Below are 18,598 nucleotides of genomic sequence, written 5' to 3' on the forward strand. Positions count from 1 at the left end.
TAACCACCTTTGGGCACAGACTTTTTCAAGAAGAAAATAAAAATGAAAGATCCCGGAGACTCAGCTTGTCTGAGGTTGTAACACTGTACTTTGCTGATGAGGAATTTAAGAACTAGAGAAGGGAAGTAAATTTCCGAGGGCCACCTAGTGAGAACATTTAGTCTGTTCTTCACACTCCCATTAAATGTTTCCTGTGTAGCTATTTCTGTGAGTTTGGACTATTTGTGGCTTGATATTTTTTTTTAATCTTCATAGAGCTTATTAGTACCATTTATTTCAGGAGAACTTTGTGGCATTCCTTAGGAATTACTTCCTTCCTTATAAAATGAGGGTGTTGAACAAGGTCAATTCTCATATCAACCTCGTGTCTTTTTTTTAGACATGTGTGGCTTGAAATTATTAGCTCATAACAAGCAAGGCATTGTTCAGGGAATAAACTGAAACGCAGAGAGACTGAGTCTCTGTCCTCTGTGTACACACATATATGTGCAGTCATGTTCCACTTAATGACAAAGACACATTCTGAGAAGTGCGTCATTAGGTGATTTCTCCATTGCGTGAGCATCATAGAGTGCACGGACACAAACCTAGTTTATTACACACCTGCGCTGTGTGGTGTGGCCTATTGCTCCTGGGCTATAAGCCTGTACAGCATGTGACTGTACTGAATACTGTAGGCAATTGTGACACAATGGTAAGTATTTGTGTATCTAAACATAGAAAAGATATAGTCAAAACACCATATAAAAGATTAACAATAGTACACTTGTACAGGGCACTTACCATGAGTGCAGCTTGCAGGACTGGAAGTTGCTCTGGGTGAGTCAGTGAGTGAGTGGTGAGTGAATGTGAAGGCCTAAGACATCACTGTGCACTAGTGTAGACTTTATGAACACTGTGCACTTGGGCTACACTACATTTATGTTTTAAAAAATTTCTTTCTTCCATAATAAATTAACCTTAGCTTACTGTAAATTTTTACTTCATAAACTGTTTTAATTTTCTTAACTTTTTGACTCTTTTATAATAACACAGCTTAAAACACAAACACATTGTACAGTTGTACAAAATATTTTCTTTATATCCTCATTCCATGTGTTTTTTTTTATTTTTAATTATTTTTTATTTTTTTTGTTGTTGTTGTTGAAAACTGAGGCACGATCACACACATTAGCCTAGCCCTACACGGAGTCAGGATCATCAGTATCACTATCCTCCACCTCCACATCTGTCCCACTGGAAGGTCTTCGGGGACAATAACACACATGGAGCTGCCATCTCCTGTGATAACAACACCTTCTTCTGGACACCTCCTGAAGGGCAGCTTGAGGCTGTTTTACAGTTAACTTTTTTTTATATGTAAGTAGAAGTACAGTACACTAGAAAACAAGATAAAAAGTATAGTATAGTAAATACATAAATGAGTAACATAGTCATGGATTACCATCAAGCGCTATGTACTGTACATAATTGTTTGTGCTACACTTTTATATGACTGGCGTGATTGGTGGCACAGTAGGTTTATTTACCCACTCACCACAAACAAGTGAGTAACAGGTCGCACTACAGCATTACAACAGCTATGATGTCACTAGGCAATAGGGATTTTTCAGCTCTATTATAATCTTATGGGACCACCATCATTATCTAGTCCATCGTTGACTAAAACATCACTATGTGGCTCATGACTGTGTGTATATATATATATATTTTTCTATCTCTATTTCTCTCTCCCTCCCTCTCTTCCTTTCTCTTTCCTTCCTTCTCCCCATGTATAAGCCATATAGTCAAAGATCTTTGAACATCATAATCCTTCACGCAGAGATAGTGAAGAGGAATATAAGGAATTTTATTGCTGCCTTTTCCTACAGACATGGATTGATGCCAAACTGAAGATGTTCTAAAGTTTGGAACCTGCTGGGGGAAAGGGTGTGGCCTGTCATCATACTGGGATGAAAATCAGCTCGATGCCCTCTATCCCCAAATAACTTCTAGTTCCTAAAAGATAAAGACAAGAGAGACAGCACAGTGCAGAGGAAAGAACCTGGGGTTTTAAGTCTGGAGCCCAGAATTTGAACACTGGCTCTCTTGTGACATCACTGAGTCCTGGGACCTGAGAAGAAGGGAAAAGTACAGAAACCAACATACATAGAGTCCCTCATTTGCACCAAGCATTTTATAAACATGTCTAATTCAGCTGCACATTACTGATTTTATTATACTCACTGTATAGACAAGGCAAACTGAGCCCAAGGGAAGTTCGATAGTTTGGAAAGAAATCATTAGAGAACTCGGATCCCTCACCATGCACTTGCTGTTGTGTGCCCAACAGTTTTGGCCTCAGGCTTTTTGTCTTTTAATGAGGGGTCACCCAGATGATGGGGGTCACTGGGTCCCTGTGCCTCACAGCTGGAGGGGACCCAGCTTGAAGAACCTCGTGAAGAATCAGCAGGTGGATGTGAACAGAGTCGAATGCTGAAAAAGCTGCACGTTTTGCTTTAAAATGAGCACTAAACAACAAGTGAGTTCCTAACATAGATTTGAAAGCTGTGCTAAGACCTAGGTCACGTGAAAAAGATTTGGTCATGAAGGTGAACTTGGAAAGACAAACACAGAACACAGCATCTTGTTCATGGGCACTGAGCCTGGGAGTATCCACTGGAAATTGTGGGTGGATTTTCCACCTGATTCCATTGACCAAAACTTCTGAGCAGCTATTAGGGAGGAGATACTATTATTCCCATTCTGCAAGTTAGCATTAGTTCATCGAGGTTTGTAAGTGATGGGTACAGCAGAGGTCACAGGGCCCAAACACGACAGGGCCAGGGTTTAAACCTAGGACTTCTCATTCCACTTCCATGAAAGACACGTTGCCTTCCTCGTGCCTTTGATCAGCAGCTCTGCTACGTTACTGGCAAACTCCAACGCCGGCCTCCGCAAGGAGATAAAACATCAAAGGCTGCAAGTCACTAAAACAATCCACAGAGTTTAAAAATTATAGATGTTTATTTTTCCTCCCCATGTAAGTCACGTCCCGTGGGAGGCAAGCAGTCCAAGGCTCTTTGGCCACTCTGTTCCTGGAAGCCCTCAGAGACCCTGCTCCTCCTGTCTTGTTGCTCCCTTCCTTATGTTGGCCTCAATCCGACAGCCTAAAATAGTGATGTCTGCACTGCAAGAAGCAGGATAGAGAAGGGGGAGACAAAGAAGAAACAAAAAGTGTGTAACTTAAGAAAGTATCCTGGAAATTGTGAGTGGATATTCCATCCGGATTCCATTGACCGAAGCTTGGACTCATGGCCGTGTGTAGGTGCACAGAAGACATTCAGCACTTCCTCTAGGTGGCCACAGACCAGCATGAAGGGATTCTATTACCTGAGAAGAGGGGGAAAGCCGGTGTGGGGAGCTGCCTCTGCCAAGGACTCTTAGTGACCCCTCGATTTCCACCATGTATTTATTTATGAATAAGTCCAGCCAGTGGCTTCTAGAGTTGGAGCCAACTCTGACCTTCACCACTCCTCTCCTCCCCCACCCCTGCTAAAAGTCTGCTCTTTTGACTCAAATGAAAACAGAAGCTGGTTTTGCTTGGGGAACCTGTTAGGTTGGGAATATCTGAGAAACATAACTTCACTTCCTAGAGAAATTGGAAGTTCTAAAACCCTACAAGCTTCCTATTTCTACTTCTCTTCTCACACTAGACAAACATATTCTTGCCAGGGGGGCCACTGGGAATTCTTCCAACCCGTGACAGCCTTTGAATGTGAATATCCTATGCCAACAGCACCTGGGGGGTCAGGCAGTCACTCTGTCCCTGGAAGGTACTATTAATACATAAGGGATAGGTGAAGGCACCAGCCTTGCACCTCCAGAGACATGAGCTCACAGAAGTGCTTCCATGTGGAAATACACCAAGAATCTCTGTATCTAACTTGCATGGCCTGTCTGCCGTTGGAAGGGACTCAGGGCTTCTAGGCCAGTGATTCTAAAACTTCACAGTGAATAAATATCCTTTAGGAGCTTGTGTAAAAAGCAGACACTGATTCGACTGGTTTGCACCAGGGCCCACAGTTTGCTTTGACTCCTTTTTCTTAAGCTCCCAAGGTGAGTCTGATGCAAGTGGTCCGGGACCTCAGTTTGCTGGTATCGGCGTGTGCCTGGTCATCCTTGGCTCTGCCTCTGCAGAAGAGCTGTCCAGGCTGATGGCCACAGGGCTGGTGTAATTGCCTTCTGCCTGTCAGCAGACCCCCTGGGCTTTACACCACACACATTCATCTTCACATCCATCTTAAAAATGACTTTCAATGGAATGTTGTTTTTTGTAAAAAGATGTTTCCTCGAGGGGCACACAGAAGTCAGTTGTTCTCTGGAGCTGTTTGGTGTCTGTGGGTGATGAATGTCCCTCCACAGAGCGATACCGTATAACCATAACTCTCCCAGGACGGTGATGTGAAAAGCTATCGAGCGACTCCCTTTCTCTTTATAGAAAATGGCTCTGAGAAGCCAATCTATTTTGCAGGTCCAGGAAGACGCAAAGACCTGGGAGGGCCTGGGGGGGCCACTTTGTTGGGCTCGAGCTCACTCGGCAAGGAAGGAGCCCGGGTTCTACCTGGGCTTCAGAGGTTCTGTCGCTGCTTCCCATGTGTGGTGTTTCCAGTGTACCGCATGCTGATCTGACAGCCAACTGTTTACTCACTGTGCACTTGCCGCTTGCCAGCCTCTGCTGTCGTGGGTTACAGCAGCGATCAAGAGCCTGCAGTCCCGCCACTGCCTTGGGGGAGGCAGGTACCACAGTCTGTAACTAGATGATGCACCAGTTGGCTTTGGTCCTGGATACTATGGAGAAAGTGAAAAAAAAAAATGTATTAATCAGGGAAGAGGGAGGACTAATGTCTATATTGAATAAAATACAAATGTTAGTGGTGGAATATCTTGCTCACATCACAATCCAATGTGGATGGAAGTAGGTCTTTTTCCAAAGACTCATTTGTATTCATTTTTCTTTTACCCAATGGCTTCCATGATCCCCAAGGGGTCCTCTGTCTCTGTCCAGCCATCAAAGTAAGGACGAGGGGACAGAGGGTCACACAGGCCAGCCTGGAGTGGAGTCCATCACACCCGCCATGCCCTGGGACCAGAGTGCCATGCCACACTTGCTGGGGCAGGGGAAGCCAGGAAGGGTACACCAGCCTGGCACCAGGGGAAGGGAAACAGGCTTGGTGAGCACACCTGGTACAGCTTCCTCACGGCCACACCAGGTGCTGGGGGAGTGAGGAATGGGGCCGGGAAGAGCTCTTTCATTTTTGCCTGAGATTAGTAGTCATGGACATTCTCCCCCTACCCGCCCAGGGGAGATGACACTTCAGATACAATGTGATGGTGAAAAAGGATCCAGGCAAGGGTACAGCCAAGTAAAGAAACTTCCAGACAGAGGGAGAGCATATGCTAAGTCCCTGCAGCAGAGGGAGCTTGGTGTGCTTGAGATGAGGCCAATGTGGCTGGAAATCGGAGGTCAGAAAGAGGTAAAGAAAAAATTCCATGATACTTACTAAAACAGTAAGGCAGACTTTACTCAGGACCATCGTGATGGTGTAGGAATTACTGCAATGAGTGTGTGCAGTAGGGGAGAGAGATCGGGCTCAACTCAGAATACGACAAGGAAAAGCGGGGATTTGCAGCCAAGGAGCAGGATGGGGTCAGTGGATGGAAAATTACTAAGAGGAATTCTGGCCAAACTGACCTCACAGGACTCTCACTGAAGGGAAGCCGGGGTGACCGACATCACCAGGGGAAGGTGGAGAGTGAGGCCCTGATGAGATTAGGTGTGGGTGGTGGTCAGATGGGTGGGGGAGGACTCTGGCTAAGCTGGAAAGGGGTGAGATCCAAGGGCAAGACAGGAGCAGGCTGTGCTGGGCCCTCAGGGCCACCCAGGGAATCTGGACTGTGTGTCATGATGTCCTGGGCAACGATCGCAGGGACTGATGTAGTCTTAGAGCTATGCTTTGAAATGACATTTGCAAAACTCTGCACTGATGACAGCAGAGATAGGCACTGTCGGAGACAGAGAAAAGACAATCCCTTCCCTAGGACGGGTATGTAGACACACAACAAAGAAGTAATCATATGCCGCCTGTTTGTGTTTGAGTGTCCTGGTGAGTAAGACAGAAAATAGGTGCTTTAACAATTCCACGAGATTCATGTGGCCTGGAGCAGGCAGAGAGATAGGGAAATGGGATCTCAAAGGACACTGAGCATACAAGAGGACGAGGGAGGCAAAGGGGAGGCCGGAGGGGTAAGGACTCCAGGCAGGACCTACGCTGGAGGGGCAGGAAGCGTGTTTGAGGGATGCAGGAGGGGAGTCTCAGGCTGCAACACTGGCCTGTGGTGAGAAAAGAGACTCCACAGCTCTCCGTGGGGATGCTGGCATAATGACCGCATTCGATGAGGCCAATTTCCTAACATGAAATTATATCGAACCCTGAATTAGACAGCGGAGCTGTTTCCCTGGATGACGAGAGCCAGAGCAGATCCCCAATAATTCTGAGCTCATTTGCTCCTTCCGGGCCAGCTGGTCTTTAATGGGTGACCTTATTAATTTAACTCAGTGCACGAGAGAGTACAAATTACTGCTCTAAAGGGCTGGAGAACGTGTGGGTTTCTCAGCCAGGGATCTCAGTGGGGAGGTAATTGTGCTGGGTCGGGAAAGCGTCGTTAGTGCCTGCGAGCTGTTATCCCACCACCGGGACGGGCAGGGGCTGGGGGCAGGTGCTCCTCACGGTCCATTACGCCAAGGAGATGCTCTGCTAGTTGACACTTCCCCTGGGTACTGGTCCTAGGCAAAGTCCAGACAACCGTGTTTCCACTGAGCCAAACTTTCATTAATTTGCACATACACCTTACAAAAGACTTAAACATGCTGACATAATTAGCAATTATTTATTTTATATTTTGATATGATAAGGGAATTCAGGGTGAAAGGACGAAAGTTTAAGAAAAATAATAAAGCCAGAACAAGACGTAGAAACACTTATCACACAGGATCCTCTACAATACCTGGACGCAGCTCAGACATTTGTCCCAAAGTTCTCAGCAGCCAAAGGAAGCAGGGAAATATAATTTCTTACGGAAACGATGTTTTCCTTAACTCAAAGCAAATTAGTTGCTAATAAGCATGCAGCTTCTAGTCCTAACACCTGCAAGAAATTTCTCACATGTGTGCTAATAAAGAGAATGTGATTTAAAAAAAAATCTGCTTTTAATGCTCCTCAATGCAGACTAATAGCACAAAACTACTATGCGATCTAGGAAAATTAAGTTTATGAGGAATCAAAAAATCTGTAGGGCACATCAGATTTTTGGTGATTTTTGCATATAATCAGAAAGTAAAATTTAAAACAGAAAACTGAGTGGCTGAACAGCCTCAGGCAATCTTTCATAAAACAAGTCCACATAAGGGAGCTGAGAGTTGAGAAACCTCAATCAAACAATATGTGTTCAACACACACCTAACAAGGACTCAATTGCTCAATATCAGGCCTTGTGCCTGGAGCTGGGGATAGATGAATGAATAGAAATAATTCCTGCCCTCAAAATACTTACAGTTTGTTCATGGAGACAGATGTAGGGACAGATTATTGCAAACACAACATGCTGTGTCTTAGGAGCAGAGGAGAAGAGAAAAATAAACATCATTACCTGATGTGCTGCTGACTCATGACTTTGGGAGCAATCTATGTGAGGGGTCTCCTAACATGACATCTCTCTTTTTTTTTTTTTTTAAACATTGTTTTTTTGTTTTTTGTTTTTTTTTTTTTTGAGACAGAGTCTCACTCTGTTGCCCAGACTAGAGTGAGTGCCGTGGCGTCAGCCTAGCTCACAGCAACCTCAAGCTCAAACTGAGCTCAAGCAATCCTCCTGTCTCAGCCTCCCGAGTAGCTGGGACTACAGGCATGCACCACCATGCCCGGCTAATTTTTTCTATATATATTTTTAGCTGTCCATATAATTTCTTTCTATTTTTAGTAGAGATGGGGTCTCCCTCTTGCTCAGGCTGGTCTCGAACTCCTGAGCTCAAACGATCCGCCCACCTCGGCCTCCCAATGACATCTCTCTTTCAATGAGAATTTGAACCTGCTATAGAAAGAGAGAGCCTTTTTGCCTCCACAGTCACTGTTTGGTTTGAGTCTGGTTGTCTTTCCTCCCTTTCCATTGCCCCTGTTTTGCAAGAGCAACAGATAGGATGGGAAATATAGAAAAATGCACTTCAGTTTTTGAAAAATCATAATCAAGAGAAGTTATTTAAAATGGGCAAAGATTTCTGGGGGAAAAAAACAAGGGCTCACTCTTTTCAATGTGTTGAACTAGCACAGCGATTGAAATAACATTTGGTGTGCTTTTGTTGGCAGGCCTGTACCACAGGATAAATGAGCCTCTTCCCGATTGCGTAAGTCAGCTGCTTCCCTTATCTGTGCTGTCAGTCTTTACTGTTTACAGAGTGAGTGGCTTTTTTCAATGCACTTGGTAAATTTAAAAAATTAATAAAGTTTTAAAAATACATTTCCAAATGGCATACTTTCCTGGCAAGGAAGCCTGCATTTCAATTCTTGGGTATAAACTGCATTCCAATTCCTCAGCTATAAAATGGAGATAAAAATTAATTCAAATGGTCATTGGGAAGGTTAAATAAGGTAAAAATACCAACATGTTGTGCTGGCAAGTGCATTCTGAGAAATGCACTGCTTAACACTTGTAGTAAAATTTTAAATTGAAGCAAAGTTTCTGGAGAACAATTAGTCAACTTAATATTAACTAAGCAGTATAAAAAAATCCATATTTTTGGCCCAATAATTCATGGTTGGAAATTTAAACTAAGAAACTAACCTAAAATTTGTACTAATATTTAAACATGTTCACTGATACTATATTTTAAATGGCAGCACATTGGAATCATGCTAAATATTTAATAATACAGAAATAATTGAACATTATGATGTAGCCATTTCATGAAGCCATTTGCAACATTTACAAAGAATTTTAACAATAGGGGAGAAATATTAAAATTTATAACATTAACTTAAATATCTTATATTTTATGTAATTGTATTATTAACTTATATATAAAGTTTTAATTTAAAAATCTACAGATTAGAAGAGTAGATAAATAATAGATAGATAGATAGATAGATAGAGTCTGCCTATAAACTCATTGTTTCTTACTGTTTGAAGTACCTCTTTAAAAATATAACTAAAGCTAAGGACCCTTACTCAGGAACACACAACTTGCCCAAATAAATTAGAGAACGAGAATGATGCAGAGCTGGAACTTAAACTCAGATCTGTTTAATTCCAGGTCCCTCTGCTATAATAAAATCACCTCTTCAATTTTCTGCTTATGCAGTGAAATGAAGTACATAAAGCACTTAGCATATATTAAGTACAGTTGGACCTCTGTATCCACAGGTTTTGCATCTGTGGATGCAACCAACCTCAGTTTGAAAATGTTCAAAAAAATAATAATAAAATATAACAATACAGTAATAAGAATAATACAAATAAAAAATACAGTATAAAAAGTATTTACATTGTATTAGGAATTATAAGTAATCTAGAGATGATTTAAAATTTACGGGAGGATGTGCATAGGTTATGTGTAGATACTACGCCATTTTATACCAGGGACTTGAGCATCTGCAGATCTTGGTATCCTCTGGGGTCCTGGAGCCAATCCCCTGCAGATACTGAGGGAGAACTGCACTTAACAAATGTTAGAGGGACTTTGAGAGGAGGAGAGGAAAGTAGGGTTAGTAGACAGTTTTACCACCTCCCCTGATGTTCTTTAATGGTAGAAATTATAGCAGTAGCAGTCATGGCAATATTTACAACTAACATTTACTGAGTGTTTATCACCAGGCATTTTACTCAAAATTTTACATGCACTGTCTCATTTAAGACACTTCTGATTGCCAAGGTCACTCTATAGCCATATGTAATTGTATTCATTTAGCATTATATGTAGCCATTTAATTCATAAATAAGTTTGAAGTACCCCCAATAACTATACCTCTATAACAAAACAAAGTACAGCATAAATTAAAAAATTTAAATCACACACATGGAAATACTTACTCCCTAAAGGTAGTTAAAATCCATTACTTTATGCACTTATTCATTTATTTTCTAAGCATACCCTAAGAATCTATCATGTGCAAACAACAACAACACAGGTATAGTGAAGGCAATAAATCAATGACTTTGACTTCAAATTTTCAGCTATTGACTGTAAAAAATCCTGTGAGTCCAAAGAAAGAGTTCAAGTGCTGCCCACAACCACATAGTCCGAGCTCAGGCTCCCTCGGTTCACCATTGCACTTACTGCGGATTGAATGTGAACCCCAACTTTCATGTACTGGAAACTTAATCCCCAAATTCACATGTTGATGGCATTTGGAGACAGGAGCATGATTGGCAATTAGGATTAGATAAGGTCATCAGGGTGGGGTCCTCATGACGGGACTGGTGACTTTATAAGGAGAGGAAGACAGCCCTAAGCTGGCACCCTCTTGCCTGTTTTAAAGCTGGCTAGTTAGTAACTTCAATTACATTTGCACTGTCCCTTTACAGCAGTATCTAGATTATTATTTGATTCAATAATCAGAGATGGAAATATTGGTGGACATCTTTAGAATTCTACCGAGCACAAGCGTTAAACCACAGACTCTAGACTCTGAAATCTTTACCTTGCAGCTAAGAAAACCTACATCACTCCCTTAGCTAGTACTGTAGCCTGTAATCTTTGTCAACATTGTATCTTCCTTTTTTTTTTTATCATCAATAGTCTCCTTTTTATTACAATAAAATAGCACTTTCAAGCTTGTAATTGCTTTATAGACCTAGAAATAGAATGTTGATGAGATTATTTCCACCGGGTTCAAATATTTATGAAAATCCTTGAATGTTCCTGCCTACTTAGGAAAGAAACTTTGCTGCAATCCTGGATGGAACAAAAGGCCACAGTGATGATGACTACGAAGACCCTGAGCTTCAAATGGTCGAGGCGCGGCAAACGATAAAAATTTTACCAGCCCGGCCTATAAAGGAATCTGAGTATGCAGGTAACACACAGCGGTCTGCCTAAAATCTGAAGATGCATGTCCATGCTGCTATTGCATAGTAATTAAAGGTGCAGTTTCTGAATTAAACAACTCTAGTTTAAAATTCTTCTTCCATGGCTTACTAATTGTGAGATCTTAAGCAAGTTTCTAAAACTCACTTTCTCTATCTGAAAATGGGGTTCCTAATAATAGAACTTACCCCAGGGAGCTGTTTTGAAGTTTACGTGAATGATGCATGTTGAGTTCTAGCCAGAGGACCTGGCACAGAGTCAGAGGTCTATAACTCGTAGCTAATATTATCATGACGATGCTTTTCTTGAGGAACAACTGATGAGCATGGCACAAGGTGGAAAAGATGGATTTGGGCAACAAGTGAAATGTTAAGATAGAGTTTGTGTATGGGGGAGTAGAATGGAAGAAAAGACTTTGTACCTTGGTTGATTCATTTTGTAGGTAGCCATCCCGTAAGCAGTACCAGGGCATGGCAGCAAAGCCACGCTTGTTAGGAGTAAAGAAGACCTAATTTCATACCCACCTTTGTCTCTTTCTAAATGGGGCACATAGGGAAGCTTTAGTAAGTTCTCTGAACTTTATATATAACATACCATTGTAAGGGAAAAGAGGAAGCCTTCATGATTTATGAGGGCTTGACCACTGAAATGAATCTATAAAAGTTTCTTCGGAGAGGATCCTCTTGTAAATAATGATGGCATTCCTTTGTTCATTCATTCAACAAGCATTTACCAAGTATTTACTCTGTGTCAGCTACCATGTTAGGATTGATCAGGGGACACAAAGGCAAACAAAGCATAACCCATGCCCTCAGGAAAGTCACAATCTAGTGGCAGAAACAGACAGATCAAATGTGATAGAATATGGTAAGTGTATGATGTAGAAAGGAGAGCCAGGGAGGGGTGTAGGCAGGGAGACCTAAGAAATTTTTAAAGGGTGTGAAATAGCACAGATCTTGAAGGATTAGTAGAATTTCGTAGGTGGATAAGAAAATGAAAGGTGTTCAAGTCCAGACTTTGGCATTCATTTGTGTAAACCAAGAGGAGTAGTTTCTCCTCTTCACGCCTCAGTCTCCTCATCTGTTAAGCGGAAGTGGAATTGTTGCCTCATGCTACCATTGTGATGATTTAATGAGTCCGTAAATGTCCAGACATTTTGTGAATTGTAACGTGCTGAGTCCACATAAGGTATGACTTTAATATTTTTCTGTTTGCACAGATACACGCTATTTCAAGGGTGTGATAGACCCTCCCTTTCCATCGGAAGCCAAGACCTCTGGCCCCACTGGGGAGCAAAGCTGGAGCATGCAGATGAGGCTGGAAGAAGTGAGTAAAGGTTGGACCCTGTGAAACAAACAAGCGTAGGGCACTTCCCAACCAACTGGGAGCTGCCTCATCTCTTGTTCCCCACGGCATCTCTTTAGGTTAGGAGCAGGTCAAGCTACCTGGGAGGGGAGCCGACTCCTACGACTGGTGGGATCATGGTCCTAAGAAATAAGCAGGAAGGCGAATTAACATTTGTGGAAGATTTAGTGTGAGCCAGGCAGCAGGCTAAGGGCTTTCATCTGATGCTCATCTCATTCTTCAGAACCAGGGTTTGAACTCAAGTCTTTCTAATAATAATACATCATTTTATTGTGATACATTGGCAAGCTTCTCAGCCCAACATTGCCAACTGTGAACGGGGTGATAATAAATAAGTCACACAACCTTTCTGAGCCTCATTGTACAAATCCCTACCATGCTTATTTCCAAAGGCTGTTTGGAGGCTACAAAAGGTAATTTTATGAAAATATCTTATAAATTCAAATGTTCTTAGCACATATATAGAATTTTATTTATAGGAAAACATTTGCTAACATCGTATCTAACAAGATATACTGTTAGACTCTTTGATTCTGTAAAATTAAATTGAAAAAAAAAATAAAATAAAAATAAAGAGTGTAACTGTAAAAAAAAAATATTTTTTAAAATTAAAAAATTTTAAATTTAAAAAAATAAATAAAGAAAGAAAAACAAACAACAACAACAAAAAAAAAACATTTAATTTTCTCAATGCAAAAATGCATAAAATACAAATTTAATCACCCCTGGGATTGCAAAGTTATTAGTCATAACACTTTGGTGCATTTCATGGTGCATTTTTTAGTGGTCTGTATGTTTCACGAGAGAAGGGAATTGGTTGTTCACTGACATGTCCCCAGAATCCATAATTGTGTCTGATTCTAGCAGGCACCAAAGACATATTTCTTGAATAAATTTGTTGAGTGGATGATTGGCGTGTTTAGCTTGGTGCCTATGTAAAGGAGACGTGTTCAATATTTCATCCCTCATCTTACTCTCTCAATCTCTATCGGAAGTACTGTGTGTAGTATTTTCTAAGCAAATATATCTTATGCAAGGTATCCTTGTTTAATATATACCTGGTTTTCTTTTCTTTCCACATTAATTTCTGCTTATAAAATAGTTTCCAATGTGATAAACAAGCATGCATAAGCATAACTTTTTATAGACAAAGCATACTCCATTATGGGATTTTTATTTATTTTACTAAACTATTGAGTGGAAACATTTTAAAGGTTTTTAGTATATATTGTGAAATTTTCTTTCTCAAAAATTGTTTCCATTTATATTCCCGGAAGTCCTATATGGGAATGTCCACCTCATAGAACTCTCACCAAAAATGGCTATTACTTTTTTTAATAATAATTTTTAAAAAAATATTTTACTGTTCCTTTATTTATTAGTCTGAACCACACTTATTAGCAAGTGTGAACATGTTTTTGGATATTCACATTTCTTTCTTGTGCATTATATGTTCACATTGTACATCTACTTAATCTGAGCACTTCTGTTAATTTGGATAAGAAAAGGAAGCTACAAATTTTACCAAGCAAGTCCATTTTCACACAATATTTCCAATAGAGATTGAGGAAGTAGGATGAATGATGAAATATTGAACACTTCCCCTTTACATAGGCACCAAGCTAAACACGCCAATCATCCACTCAACAAATTTATTCAAGAAATATGTCTTTGGTGCCTGCTAGAATCAGACACAATTATAGACTCTGGGGATATACTAGTGAACAACCAATTCCCTTCTCTGATGAAACATACAGACAAGTAATAAATAAGTAAATAACAGATAGACAATATGGCAAGTGATAAGTGGTTTGAAAAAATAATTAATGCAGGATAAGAAAAGTCAAGAAAAAATTTTCTCAGTAAAGATTGGGCTGAATGAATGAGTGACATTTAATCCTTAAAATAGTCTTGCAAGCAGAATGTTATCATTTTCATTTTAACAGCTCCAACTTTACTAATTCTGTGCCTTTGGTTCAGTTACTCACCCTCTCTGAACCTTCATTGTCTTACCTATAAAATCTTGTCACTGTTTTGATACTACAGAGAGAGCACCATGCCTGGCACAAAGCAGTCAGTCTGTAGATGACATCTCTGTTGAGGACAGGGACTACTTTAGCCCCAGCACCTAGTTCCTTTATGTAAGAGGTTCTCAATAGTTATTGGTTAAATGGATGGAAATGAACATCCTGCAGGACATTTAGGGGATTAAAAAAAAAAGAAAATGAATAAACTTTCAATCATTTTAACTCAATGTAAAAAAAAAATAGTTGTTTAATAGGAAATGAGACCAAGTCTTTCCCCAGTTCAACTTCTGTTCACAAGGAACACTTCTTCAGTCCGTCCTTCGAAATTCTCCTACTTTTCTATACCTACTTGCTGCTGTCAACAAGATCTGCAACTGGGAGAGCCTCACCAGGGACTGTCTGGAAAGGAAGAGCACATTTCAGGACGTTAGCGTAGGAAGCATGCTCAGGGAACAAGAATTGCAGAGTGATTGAACCAGTGGCTGAAGATACCACACGTTCTGATCTGGTATGCAGGAGTTGAGAATGCTTAGCTAAAAAGTTGGGCTTTCTTTTCCCTAAAAATCACTTTTACATATACCTAAGCCTTCATAAATAGAAATTTTTTTTAGGAAAGATAATTCTCATGTGAGTTTTTAAAAACAACTATGCCAGAATTCAAGCTTCCATTCTTAATACTTTATATTCCTTCATATTGTTTTTGTAGCTTCCTGTCAAAAACAAATTTCTTCCTTTAGCTAGATCACTTTGCAAATGGAACTACAATATCAGTACACTAAGTCCACTAAAATCATGTGAGAAAAAGGATGTGGCGGGCACGAGGAAAATTTTGGCCTGCTGGGAAAGTTGTCTTATAAATAATTAAACAAAGCCTTGGCCTCAATTTAGATAGAGGGAGGTTGTACTTGTATAATCAGTATTTGAATAATCAAGTTTTTATGGCAAGCAGATTATCTCTTTGGTTACAACCTCATTCTCAGGAATTGCTTCTTACTAGTTCTGTGTGTTTATGTTGAGATTAAACTATCTGTGAAACGGATCTTCAATAGTCCTTACAGAGGCCAGTTCGTACCAAGACCTCTTAGACTGGCTACAAGTGTCTTGCCCTAAACCACTGCTCATCCTGCCATTTATTGAGCGTGTACTGTGTACTGGGCACTGTGCTCAACAATGGGGGTAAACAGTGTCCACAGTCTAATGGAGGAGGCAGTGACCCAGACTGGCAGCTTTGATGCAATCCCATGTGTGAGATGGAGGTGAGCACAGGGTACAAAAGGACACCAGGCTGAGCCTAGCTAGTGACTTTGGGAAGTTTCTGGAGGAAGCTATGCAGAACAGTCTTTCACACCAATAACACATTGCATTGTAAATGGTGGCTCTTAATGTGGGGGAGATTTTGCCCCGCACGGCACCTCTGGCAATGTCTGGAGATATTTTTGGTTGTCATGACTGGGTAAGTGCTGCTGGCATCTAGCGGGTGGAAGACAGGATGTTGCTAAACTTCCTACGAGGCACAGAACAGCCCCTCACATCAAAGCGTTATCCAACTTCTGATGGCAATAACGCCACGATTGAGAAACCTGTGTTATAATCTACCCACATGTATGTCTGAGTCCTCCTTTACAACCCAAACTCTTATTCTTCTTTGTTCCCTCATAATGTAGCACTGCTGCAAGTACATGGTAGACACGAATAAGTATTTGTTTGGTATAAACTGGGAATGGCCCCATGGGAGGGTCAGAAAATATTCCTGGGCCTGGGATCCTATACTAATACCTACTGCTGGGGGAGACACCAAAAAACTCTCTTGTGCAAAAGATCTACCAAAGACACGAAGCTGCCAAAGGGAAAAAGAGCAGGGGAAGCCCCAACCCTGAGACCCTAAGCATGCAAAGCCCACCTGCAATGCAGACAACAGGGAACCTCACCTGCCTCCATGATGAGGCTAGCAATGGGGGAGGCACAAGAGCATTGGGAGGCCCCCGCTAAGAAGCAGGCCGCAAGGAAGACTAACAGGTGGGAATGCAGCCAGAACACTGAAAAAACCCTCCAGTACCACAGTCCCCACAAGGTCACCCTGGGGGAGTTGGAAACTGATGGTACAAAGAAGACCATGGCCACAACCCAAAATCCAACCAGTGCTCAACACCTGACCAGACTGACCAGCAGAAGAAGGACTATGCCCTTTCCAGGCATAAATACTGCAGTTAAATGTTCCACAGGAGGATAAGAGGGATCAGGGGGTTCAATGACACCCCACATCCACCTTGCCCACCTCAGCTTAGGCCAATAAAGAGTAATACTAAGACCCTAATGTTAATCTAGGCTTAAAGGCTTTCAAAGACATGGGGCACATTTACGATACCATCATCATCTTCTTCACCCTCATGTCTTCCAATTGTGCAGCCCTTAATAGTTCACTAATGTCTTTCATGATCTTAATAAGGACACAATTATTCAGTGTGGTTAGTGACACACCATGTTCTAGGCACATCGCATGGTGTGTCACATGTCATCCTCCCATCCTCAAGAGATATCAGCATTTTTGTTACCTCCATTTCACAGATGAGGAAACTGAGCCCCAGAAGGCTGAGTGGTTCGCCACGTCCTCACAGCACATGGTGGAGGTAGAATCCCAGCCCAGGCTCTCACACGAGGCCACATTCTGATCTGCCTGTGCAATTGCTTCCATGTACCTGATCATGGACATCAACCTTCAATATTAACCCAGCAACCTGAATACAACCTGAGTATTTTCCCAATTACAAAGATGAAAAATCTGAAGCTCATAATATGCTAACTGCCTTTTCCAAAGTTTTACAGCAGTAAGAGGCAGGACGGGATCCCAACTCCAAGTGTTTTTATGCCAAATACCACCTAGAACACTGCACCCTTTGTTGGCAGTGGTACACATATTTATACATATTTACTGACTGCCAACCATGAATGTATGGCATTCTTGAAGAAAGGTGAGTCCATGGACTTATAACTTTATCCTTGGGAATCTAACCATGGAGAGTGTCAAGACATTAGATGGTGTCATAGTCACAACTTAAGAGGTAATGGTGTCACATTGTCTTTTACAGGTGGACAAACCCATTTCCAAGGACATCAGAAGCCAACACACCAAAGGTAAAATCACATCACAAAAAGTTTGAAATAGAAGTACAATAACATCTACTTTGTTTCCAGGATCCTCCAGCATTTTTGTTTGTGGTCATGGATTATCTTAAACAAGGTGATCCATTGAATTACCCATCAGGATATAACTATCTAATTTTAGAAAGAGTCTCACACACCTCATGCCTTTTTATTATTTTACCTTATTGATGGAAAAGTTGACTGTGAAGACTCACATTCTGTGCTGTGCAATTTTGGAGTGGAATTGTTTTGAAACATATGGATTGCATTGAATATATGACTCTGTTATTTCTCTGAGCATATCCCAGAAAAATCACGAGATAGAAATCTAATTTTAAAACGTTAATTAATTAATATGAAAACAGATTTTAAAGCTTTAGGCAAAACAACTCAATTTGAAGATGAAAATACAGGTATGAGCCTGAAAGCAAATAATCAATTTCAGTCGTGCTAGAAACACAAATGGACCACAGCCAAAGAAATTTAATTGGATAATACCCGTTATGGCTTCTCTTAGCATTTTCCCTGTGCCCCATCTCTTCTCACAATGCCCACTAGAAAAGATGACAATGCCATGATTTACTTTTCCCAATAATTGAAACATATCAAATTCATCTTTTATGTGTCTAATGTTATATCCTACCAATAATCCTATAATCCTAATGCATTACTAATACCACCTTTTCTCTAATGGGAAAGTGTAACAGTTAGGGTCCCAACAGGAGGCAGATGGCAGACTCAAATTAGGATAATTTAACAAAGCTTATGACAAAGGAATTATTTACCCAGTTGTCAGTGTGTAGGGGGTAAAGGAAGAATGAGGGGAGGATGGTGCAGGAACCACGGCTGACAGTGGTGGGGACATCACCAACCCTAGGCCAAAGAGATGAGGAGAAAATTACTGGAAACCACAAGGAGCATACCACCTTGGTCGAGGGACATTGCCAGC

At 41.1% G+C, this 18,598-nt stretch overlaps 1 protein-coding gene across 1 annotated transcript in view; it reads left to right on the top strand.

Moving 5' to 3' along the window:
• The window catches only part of CLNK (cytokine dependent hematopoietic cell linker), a 152,650-nt gene that overhangs the window by 78,510 nt on the left and 55,542 nt on the right, over window positions 1–18,598 (top strand). The window contains exons 7-10 of the mRNA XM_069493852.1: window positions 8,400–8,437; window positions 10,964–11,105; window positions 12,336–12,442; window positions 17,595–17,640. Of these exons, the coding sequence (XP_069349953.1) occupies window positions 8,400–8,437; window positions 10,964–11,105; window positions 12,336–12,442; window positions 17,595–17,640 (333 nt within the window). The remainder of the gene's footprint in view (window positions 1–8,399; window positions 8,438–10,963; window positions 11,106–12,335; window positions 12,443–17,594; window positions 17,641–18,598) is intronic.

The sequence above is a fragment of the Eulemur rufifrons genome, chromosome 19, assembly GCF_041146395.1.
Source record: "Eulemur rufifrons isolate Redbay chromosome 19, OSU_ERuf_1, whole genome shotgun sequence".
NCBI lineage: Eukaryota > Metazoa > Chordata > Mammalia > Primates > Lemuridae > Eulemur > Eulemur rufifrons.